At 36.1% G+C, this 10,475-nt stretch overlaps 1 protein-coding gene across 3 annotated transcripts; it reads right to left on the bottom strand.

Annotated features, from left to right (window-relative positions):
* Positions 1 to 1,177: 1,177 nt before the first annotated feature.
* LOC112563311 (hexosaminidase D-like) lies at positions 1,178 to 10,346 on the bottom strand. 3 transcript variants are annotated; one of them, XM_025237181.1, is made up of 15 exons: positions 10,228 to 10,346; positions 9,262 to 9,332; positions 8,613 to 8,667; positions 8,172 to 8,281; positions 7,578 to 7,665; positions 7,027 to 7,171; positions 6,654 to 6,739; positions 6,325 to 6,508; positions 6,033 to 6,101; positions 5,127 to 5,322; positions 3,979 to 4,061; positions 3,579 to 3,657; positions 3,175 to 3,279; positions 2,911 to 2,997; positions 1,178 to 2,337 (listed from the first exon to the last, which is right to left on the bottom strand). In XM_025237181.1, the coding sequence occupies exons 2-15, from the start codon at positions 9,282 to 9,284 to the stop codon at positions 2,151 to 2,153; spliced, it is 1,497 nt and encodes a 498-aa protein (XP_025092966.1). In that variant the 5' UTR covers positions 9,285 to 9,332; positions 10,228 to 10,346; the 3' UTR covers positions 1,178 to 2,150. The 3 variants fall into 3 exon arrangements, 2 of the variants coding, with proteins under 2 accessions (XP_025092966.1, XP_025092976.1); XM_025237191.1 differs by having other exon boundaries at positions 7,093 to 7,171; XR_003099007.1 differs by having other exon boundaries at positions 2,198 to 2,337; positions 2,820 to 2,997.
* Positions 10,347 to 10,475: the final 129 nt, after the last annotated feature.

Genomic DNA, 10,475 nt, shown 5'->3' with positions numbered 1-10,475 from the left:
GTGACTCACAAATGTGTCATCTAAGTTTCATGAAATATTTATCTGCGAACACCTACTCAATGCTTTGGCAGTACACAATTACCAGGCACGGTCTAACACACGCACGTAGAACAGGACACAGACAATAAATTGTTTAGGGCAGTTTCCGGGTTACAAAGGGCCTGAGAAATGTTAACACTCTGCTCATGTTCAAGAGACTGTGAGCACTTGCACTAACACCAGTACATAATCTCATAAACAGGCCTGTAATAAAGTGTAATAGTATATGAAATATTTTTGAACATAAACTACGCCCACTAAATGTAAATGTCAGGTTGAAATTTAATAACATTTGTTTAATAGATCGCTCGTAAATTATAAGTTTGTTGTTACAGTAATGCAACAAACAGTTCCGCATGATTTCTGTAAGAGTAAATATTTTTATATCAATATTTGGGATTCCTTAAAAGAGTGATGGCACCAAGTGAACGAGGACTACAGGATAACATAAATTTAATTAACTGAAAACTGTTCATATCTGCAGCTCTTTTTGGGAAGAATCAAAAGGGAATCACACCAGTTAATCAAGTAAAACAATCTTCATTAGACAACTAAGCTTTTTGACCCTGAGGATTTTATATTCTTTAAGAAAATTCTGAAATGATCATTCAGCGATATCTAGTGCACGCACGCACGCCCTCCCCGACTCCACCCGTCGTATAAACGATGGAAGAAAATGGCTGGCTACAATTAACTTCTCTAGTTTCCATAGCGTAATCTTGTCCATGTACAGCTCTTCTCCCAATCTCTGCACCTGGTCTGTGATTGTATGGAACCATCTGTCTGGTGTGGCGGTTGAATATGTTTTGGCATTGTTGATCGTGGATGCAGTGCTGAGGTTCTACCCTTTGCTTCCTTTAGAGCAAATTGCATGCAGATTCACTGAACTGCTCCTGAAGTAGTTATAAGCTGCTGATCTAAACATGACGTTACTTTAATCGTGTCTTTCCAATTTGATCCGTATTTTCACAGTTAATTAACTGATATGACTCCCTGAGGTGCAGAAATTCCTACATCCATCAGTCGCTGTAACCAAAGAATGCAAAGCTGAATCCTGCAGTGACTAAACTGTCCATGAGGAAGAAGGCAACAACATTCACAACATTTATCCAGAAAAAATGATGCTGCTCGAATAATATTACAAATATTATTATTTTTTATTAAATTGTGTAAAAGGGAAACCCAGTTTAAAACGATAGCCATTTCTAGCTGTTTGTAGCCAATGTCTCCTTACAAGTGAAACCACACTTGCATTTTTGGAAAATGGATAGTGTACCTACTGCTAGCAAATTCGTCCTTTAAATGAGACACATAGCACATACAGCTGCTTACTGTAGATATTAAAAAGTTTTACATGCACATAAGATGCTAGTACATGCTCTGAATGGTAATACATATTAAGATTTGATTTATAACCAGCATACCGGATGCACAGTCACAAATTCATGTTAATTACAATTTAGAGAAGGGTATATACAGCCACTAGTACACTGCTTAGCTGATATTACATTGTTCATGTGACTCTCCAGGTTTTTCCAGAACCACATCCCTACCTTTTTCTGGGACATTTCGTTCTGGTATGTTCCAGCTTCCGGTAAGTGCACTTACGTGTTGTGGTTGATCATATATAAATCTATCTTATCACAAACTCATCCTAAGAATGTTACAACTGTACATTAGGTGATCACACTTTGTAATAAAAATCATAAACCAATATTTAACATACTCTGCTTTGTTGTGAACAAAACTCACTTCCCAAATGCAAAATCTCGGCCTGTTTATCGGTTTTTAAATGGCTGATGATCAGATGATTCTGTTACACTCCCACGACAATGCATTGAAAGAAAATGTTGAACATTGTCACACGTGTCCAAGATATTGACCATACTGACCAAATATTGAGCTATTGAGATACAGTAAAGGAAAATCTGTGACCATGGTTATTATGATCAGATTTAATTGAGGGAAAAGATGCTAACAAGAATTTTAAGAGAGCCGCATTTGTCTAAAAACAGGCAGGAGTATGTAATCCATAAGTAAGATCGTCATAGATGACACAAAGAAAATCAGCATTCCACAAGGTATTTTAAATCACATGTGATTACAACGTTCTAGGGTAAAACAGCACCACCTTGAAAGAGAGACAACTGTTGCCTGCCTGCATCTACTAGCTTTTGAACATCTGCCATCAGAGGTGCTAAATATGTTCCTTGCCATTCTTCTACTGTGTTTGGGTAGAAAATGTCTTGAAGGGCTGTACTGAGCTTCTTTTGGAACTCTTCTAGTTGTGCTAGCATTCTGCATGATAGAAGGAAAAATATTAAAAATTATTAAAGAATATATCTTAGGCATGAAGACAGAAACACACATGAAAGAGAAAATGAAAAACAATGCATTCTCCTTTAACTTTCACTTCTTTTTTAAAAGGATTTTCAAATTGTAATGGCTAAAAATATCTAACTAAAGCTCAATTAATATCGTAGTAAATACATCTTAAACTGTCAGCTTAACTCTTTACAGTTAGTTCGTTCATTATCAAAACGTGTTCACAAAGCAGAGAAGAAATGGAGAACTGTAAAGAGTCAAAGGTTAAATGAAAGTCCCTGCATAAAAATTAGTGATTTACATGTTCTGCAAAATAAATAAATACATAAATAAATGAAAAGTGATGAAAAAGTAAAATTTATAAGTTCCCCCTTCTCCCCTCCCCCTCAAAAAAAATAATTACTGGACAATGGGTATAAGATGATAATAGCAGAAGCAAATTCAGGCCAACTAACATGGTATCTGGAACCTTTAATGATTTTGGTTTCCAAATAGTGACTTATCTACACTGCTTTCCCTAGGTGGGTACAGTGCTGCACCACTCACACGCCAGCAGTAGAAAGTATAGGTTTGATATGCACTGGGTTTGTGAAATTCCTCCTCACATTGTAATCATTCATCCATGTCAGACACCTGTAGTGAAAAGAAGCAAAGTTCTAGTTCTTTCTTAACAACTTAGAATTCTTCCACCTTATCCTTCACCACAAATGTGCGCACACACACACAGCTATGCATGTACACATATAAACAAACTAAATGGTAACAGTGAGAGTGCACATGTACAAAATATGCTAAATGCATTTATCATACCCATCATTGCATATGAACTTTCGACACTCTGCTTCCAAGTAGACAAATTCAATCATCAGTTGATAAACAGATGACCCAGGAAAACTGCAGGTTGGAATTTCTCCACTGCAGAATAAGGAAATAAATGTGGCGGTGAATCATGGTTACAGTGATATCCTTGTATTTCACTATGATCTCTATCTCTTATTTATTATTTCCCCCATATTCCACTCACCCTATCCATTCTCAACCTATGCTGCCATCATGGCTTCCCTGCAAGATGTAAGCAGGAGGTAAAGCAAATAAATAAGACTGACCATGACTTCTAAGCCTGCAAGTTTTGTTGGATAATACATGTCTTGTTGCAGTATAAAATAATGTGTGTACTTCTGGCAATTTCTTTTTCTTCAACTTGCATGGCTTACCACCCAAATGGATTAAGAGGCAACAAAGAAGTAAATCCTAGGTCAGCAGTTACAGTCTCATGGACCTCTGATGTCAATCCTGAAAAAAGTGTGAAACACAGGAAATTCCCTTTTAATTATAGTTAACAGTGTATAAAATGATACCTACCCCCTTTACCCATTTTATCCATGTAGCTAGAATTAAAACAAAATGTGACATCATGATATACTCCTTATACTAAAGATTTTGCAGACATTATTATTTTGTTCTGTATATAGTGTATGACAAAATATATTTTATTCCCTCTCTCTTGCAATCACACACACACAACACATAAATAGAGAAAGAATACAAGAAGCACAAATTAAGGGGAAAAAATCACAAGAATGGTGAGACTGTCTAATCTGTATTTTTCTTCACCTTTACGAATGGTCTGCAGGCACATTGCCAAACTTGGAAGACCATGTGGCAAAAGTTCACAAAGTACAGCATAGTGGTCATACCTGAAATAAAATTTAAAATGTGATGTACACATCTGCAGTATATAATGCCCATAGTCCCCGAATTAGCTTATGTGTGCCCACACCCACATGCATGCGCTAATGATCAACCTATAGTACTGGTATATTTGTTATACATATGGTATGACTTTTAATATTGAGTACAGTCAAATCTCCCTACTATGCCACCCCTCTACTATGCCACTCTCGGTATTATGCCACTTTTGCTCGGTCCCGACTATAAATTCAATGTAAAAAAAAATTTACTATGCCACCCCTACTCTCGCTACTATGCCACTTTTTTGATTGTTAAAAGACACAAGTTGTGAAATTCCGCGCAGTGCTCGATTATTATACTGTATGGTAGTGTGGGGCATCGCAGTTAGGTGGATGGAACATAGCACGCACACAGGGAGGGTGGAGGCTGGCAATGTGGGGGGGGGTGGTCACTGGCCGGGTGACAGCCACGTGACAGAGGGAAGGTGTGAGGGGGTCGACTAGCGACAGGATGCAGGTGCACGGATGTGGTTGGAAGGGGTGGAGGATGAAGAGGTGAGGGGGAGAATGAGAGGAGACAGCTAGCGCCAGGAGACGATTCTTGAGAGCTTTGGACCAGACCTGGGCAAAGGCCTCCTGTCTCTGACCGGCCTGCCCACCAGTATATATATACTATACATACAGTATTAGGTAAAACTGAGTTAACTATATTAGTCCGGCCCTCTAAAACCATCCCAATTTCTCATGCGGCCCCTTGGGAAAATTAATTGCCCACCCCTGCTTTGGACTGACGGGTAACTTGAACAAATAAAGCCGTCTTTACGAACCCTCTCTACTATGCCACTCTCGCTACTATGCCACTTTTGCTCGGTCCCGGTAGGTGGCATAGTAGGGAGATTTGACTGTACTAGCAAATATACACAGATAGACCAATACTGCAAAATAATGAACCAAAAAAGTTTTATATTTGCAGATGTGACAGGTCCTTCACTGGTTTAAATGTGAATGTTGAAAGGTGAAGGTACTACACGTATTTGGAAATGTTGGTATGTACCCCAAAACAAGTTTCACCTCTGCCACCCTGTGATAGCAATGCCATGAATGTTCTTAAAGAGACACTTCATTTCATTCAGCGCAGCAATCCAGTTAAGGTGATTTTCAAGGTGATAATTTATATTGGTTGCACATGCTCGAGGTCCTGTAGCACCTTTAAAGGCACTTGCCACCCATACACTGGAAAATATGCTGGAAAGTTTCTGCCACAAGTCTGCAGACAAAAAGGAACAGATTTTGACATTACTTAAATTGTACTGATTGCAAATAATTATTACAATAACTTTTCAAAAATAGTCTGGCCTATTGTTAAAGGATGAGTCAAATGCAAAAATTTGAAATTTGATGATGGAAATATTTTTATTTTATTATTTTGTCATGAATATGATTTTACTTATTGTTTTCTGGATGAGCACTTAGAGTGACAAGAGGGCTGAAGCACATGTTGCTTAGGCTAAGCAGTAACTGCTAGCTTATGTTTATAATAATGTCTAGCTTAAACTTACAAGATGGTAGGAATTAGGCCACTGATGCTTTCCCATCACCAGGTGAGAATATTGATACCCAAACAACTGGATTTTGAGCAGATTTGGGTAATCAATATCTTATAATGAACTAATCAAAGCAATATGAAAATTTTTTTGTAATTGGATGAGCCTTTAAAATTCTCTTTATGAAAAAAAAGTTATGATGATTTACCTACACAGTGAGATACATCTACATATCCTTTTAGGTACGGGGAAAGAAGAAGTTCAATATATACAGTATTTATTGGGCTTAAAACTCCAGATTATTTTAGTTCCTAAATCAGTCTAAATAATGTTCTCACTACCAGTTAAAGGCCAGTAATCCCAACAAACACAGTGAATAACTACTTGTAAACTTCTGAAAATAGCCAGCAAACAACAACTCGAAGCTTTTTACCTGGAGGCAAATTGAAACTAGCCAGGTAGTGCCATACCATGGGCACCACCAGCTCACCTAGGCCACTTACTGAAACACAAGTGATGAGAAAAGCAATCTATAAGGAAGCAGACAAGAGATTTTCAATAAGCTGAAAAACCACAAAAGATGGCTGAAATTAATGGAACAAATATCTATGACTGTATAAAAAAAACATAAATATGACTATACACTTGAATATATTAAAGATTTTCCTGAAAGGCAAGTCAAGAAACAAAATGACTGAGAAGAATAGCAATTCCAAGTGATTTACCTGCAAGAATGGAGACTTCAGCAAACCTGAACATGTCATCCCAAATGATTGGTATGACACCTTGATGGTGGTTTCTGACATGAAAAGCTACATTCTTTACATGTTGAAAGAATAACTCATGGGGTGTCAGACTTTCTTCTGTCATTCGTTTCCTGCACTGCTCACAGATTCCCAGGTGATACACCTATTCAGAAAACCTAAAGGTTACAAGTCATATAAAGAAATTCTGCAAACAATTTGAAGAAACTGCACATGCTATAAAATCACTGATCCCATCTGATATCTGTTTATTAAACATTTGTAGATATCAAAATTTCTGTACTACCCACCTCATCACAGCCTATATGGAACCACTGAATTCCTGGATGAGCAGCAATCACTTGGTCTATCATGCTACATACAATCTTCAAGGACTCTAGAACATAGTCAAGTAAAGAAGATGCACTGTCTTGCATATTAGTAAATTAGAAAAAAACTTTGGTAACCTCCATTTTAGTGCTAATGACAATAGAAAGTTGCCCATCTTGCTCCTTTTTAAGCTTTTATATTTTAAAAATATTTTCAGAAGCTTTTTAACACAATCACAAAGAGTGTCTCTCACACATATCTATATTAAAAAAAGAATGTAAATAGGTAAATAGAGGAGATATCAGTAAAATTACCTCATAAACAAAGCAAAACAAAAATCACTTAGCTATTCACTTTCATGGAACAGATTTGATTGTCCTTCTGTATTTCTCAAACTATCTGTCAAAAACTTGTCTTCACCTGGCTTTGAGGGACACAATGCCATTGGGGAGTCTGCCATTTCTCTCAAAGTTTTGTATTCTGTGTGCTTCAACACAAACTGGAAAGTGATGTAATAACACTTCTAATAAGTAAATCAGCATGAAAAATCTTAAGATATTTAATCATACAATGCAACATGTCTGTTACCTGTATTGCCTTATTATTACTTATTTCCTTTAATCATTATTTTTAGTAATAAAAATGTGAACTTAAGTTATTAACTTATTTCACATTTTAAGAGTTCAAGCATCTTTTCTACATATCTGATACTTTTATTCTTAGTAAAAAAAAGTAGTAAATCAGCTGAACTAATAAAGTCAACTTTTCTGGTTATTTGTCATAATGCAGTGTTACTAAAAGACTGTTCAGTGGCATAAAAATGGCATACACACACATGCACTAATGCATAAAGAGAGAGCAAAAATAAATAAAGATATACTTATCTGTCTCTTTATTCAACGTACCTCCAAATGGCCAAATGACTGCACAAGAGGTATGACAATCAATCCATTTTGGGATGCCAATCTCACTAATGTATTAATCTCATTTGAGCTGAAAGAATATGTTATACATTTTTATCAACTTTTTCCAAATCTTTGGCTAGAAACAAAACATCTTTTTAAGGTACAACTTTATTTATTCCAGAAGGCAGTTAGTAGAAGCTCTAAAGGAAGCAAGGCATAGAACCTGATAGAAAACATCCACAATCGACAATGCCAAAACATATTCAACTGCCACACCAGACCAACCTCCATACAATCACAGACCGGCATATGATCACTATTCATTCACATACAGTAGCATTCAGAAGATGCACAACTGAAACAAGACAGAAAAGCCTTAATTTGTCCTCCATGCAGGAACACAGAATAGGCAGCCTAGCCCATAGCTGACAGAACTCACTAAATAGGACATGTCTATCATCACATGAAATTGCTGACACTCTTTAAAAATGTCTGCATGCTACACAGAGTCTGAAGGTCACATAATAATAAGACACTAACTCAAGTTAATGCATAAACATTTTTAATGGAAGAATATATCACAACATAGCTTGCCTGTATGCAGACTGGGACCTCAAGCTGCTGAGCTCGCTGTGGTATGGGAACATGTCTTCATATTCAACCAGCAAGCCAGTGGCTCCCCATTTTGTCAGTAGAGGAAAAACCTTGAAACAGGAGGACTATTTGTGAACTGTCAGGTGTTGTTTTTTTTTTAAGTTTTAGTAAACATTTTGGAGCTACAATAAAAAGCGAGGCAAAACCAGATGCCAGAACCACATGGGCCCTACTGAAAGGATGGTAGGTAGCTGCCCAAAACTGGGTCAGCCAGCGAGGGGTTGTTGTGGCCCTATGCTCCTTGAGGAGTAAAAAGGAATAAACTCAAAATTCTGGAATTAAAATGTCAAAACATTTTAAGGAATGGAAGATATACAGGAAAATGAGAGGCAGTATGAGAGAGAGAGAGATGAGAAATATGACGGCATGAAAGAGCTGTACCTTTTCTAAATACTCCAACTTTGGTGGTGCTCCTTTCAAGTCTAGATGAACAAGACTGCACAAATTACATTGGATAATGTTATGTAGGAATTATTAAGAACATTTTACAATTGTTCTTATTTTTATAATGGGGACTATATAGCCAAGTGGGTAAGCCCATTGAAGGTTAAAACATTATGTTTTACTCAGGCCAGTTACTGAAAAACTCCCTTTCTTCATCCAGCAATCCTATATAGATGAACACACTGTTTGTTAGACACAGAGAAGCAGCCGCAGCCTCTTGGCCATGGGATCTTTATATTTTCCTTAATCTATTCTCACAGCAATTTCATTAATAAGATTTAAACATCTAAAGACTTTGGTAGTCAACAGACACCTCAATTCAAAGAAATCTCTATGGCAGAGAAAATGACCTAGAAGACAAGGTGACAATTATTCTATAAGGCTAGCCTGACAGCATAACTCATATTAATACTAATGACAGAGACCAAAAAAAAAATATTTTCCAGAAAAGAACAACTAAATATTTCAAAGAAATTCTTTGCAATAAAAAAAATTAATGACATGGGAAAAAACATCTCAATAACTATGTACTTTACAATCTTAAACTGTTCACCAAATTAAACCTTGTAAACAACATCTAAATTACCTGTGAAAGCTGTCAAGTGCCATTGCTGATTTACAAATGCTCACGCCACCAAACTTTGATCATTGTCATTTCTGCACATTCAGATTATTTTTTAAAAAATAATCTTAAACATTTTATTTTATAAAATAATATTTGTAAATTTCTAGGACTTGCAATTCTGTGTTGGTGCTGAAGGCTTGCCAAAGTGAAAAATTATTTTCAAATGACTAGATTTGGATCATCACGTGATACTAATTTACAAATTCTAGGTGAATAACTTGATCTGTTTTATTATTGAGATAAAAGTCTTTTAACATTATTATTCTTGCTTGATTCTTTAAAAGATCGAAACCCCAGTTCCTGTGATGTCATTAATGTAAGCTAGTTGTTGCAACTCATTACCTTGGTTGGATAAGAAGACCACAAAAGGAAATTAAACTGAGCTAATTAAACTTTCTTGAAATCCAAGGAGAAGAAAAAGAAGTGCTAATTCTGTCTTTCTCTACTTTTATATCATCATGAAGTAATTATGAGCAAAACACTGCAATATGAACCCTGACAGACTTTGTTAAATTGATAAAATTTCCTCTTTTGCATTAAGCAGTGTAAGTAATCTGTCATTATCAATGCTAGTATCAATATCCATCCAGGATTCAAGTTATACATGCTTTTTTTAGTCACACAGTTCAACATCTTCACCAACTCCCCTTCCCTCCGCTCAACACACTTCCCAACAAACATCCATTATCGTTGTTTATAACTATTACCTGTAAAAAAAAAAAAAAATTTCCAGTCGTGAACCTTTCCGTTATCTCTTGATGTAACTTTATAATCCTCACTCAACTACATCTGTAAAAATAGGTTAAGTTGATAATGTAGACTGAATAAAAATAATAGCCTACCGAAAAATCCCTTAGACTGTTACCGAGATAAATGCTTATTAGTTACTACATTTTGCAGCTAAGACCTTATTTATTAAACGCTTACCGCGTTTTTATCTGTATTTTGAAAGGACAACTGAATGCATTAAACGCATTGTGAGTTGTTTCTCTCAAACATATTGACAGCTGACATTTAGTTCAAGGGAGACAAGTTAGGTACCCGAGTAGAAGGAGGTACAAAAATTGCTTCGTAATTGTAAAACATAAAGTTATGAGTTTTAAATATATTTTACACAATTGAAATCCTGATACTTTATTGTGATTTCTTATCGTCATATTTTTTTCAAGAATTTT

Source organism: Pomacea canaliculata, linkage group LG1 (assembly GCF_003073045.1).
Source record: "Pomacea canaliculata isolate SZHN2017 linkage group LG1, ASM307304v1, whole genome shotgun sequence".
Classification (NCBI taxonomy): Eukaryota; Metazoa; Mollusca; class Gastropoda; order Architaenioglossa; family Ampullariidae; genus Pomacea; species Pomacea canaliculata.
The sequence above is the reverse complement of the archived record's forward strand: the minus strand, read 5'-3'. Positions and strand labels throughout refer to the sequence as shown.

Coding starts and splice junctions, on each gene's coding strand:
- LOC112563311 (XM_025237181.1), bottom strand. CDS start 9,284: ATGGCACTTGACAGCTTTCACAG. Junction 7,666..8,171: donor AGGTCCCAGTCTGCATACAG/GCAAGCTATGTT, acceptor ATATTCTTTCAG/CTCAAATGAGATTAATACAT. Junction 3,658..3,978: donor CCTGCAGACCATTCGTAAAG/GTGAAGAAAAAT, acceptor CACTTTTTTCAG/GATTGACATCAGAGGTCCAT.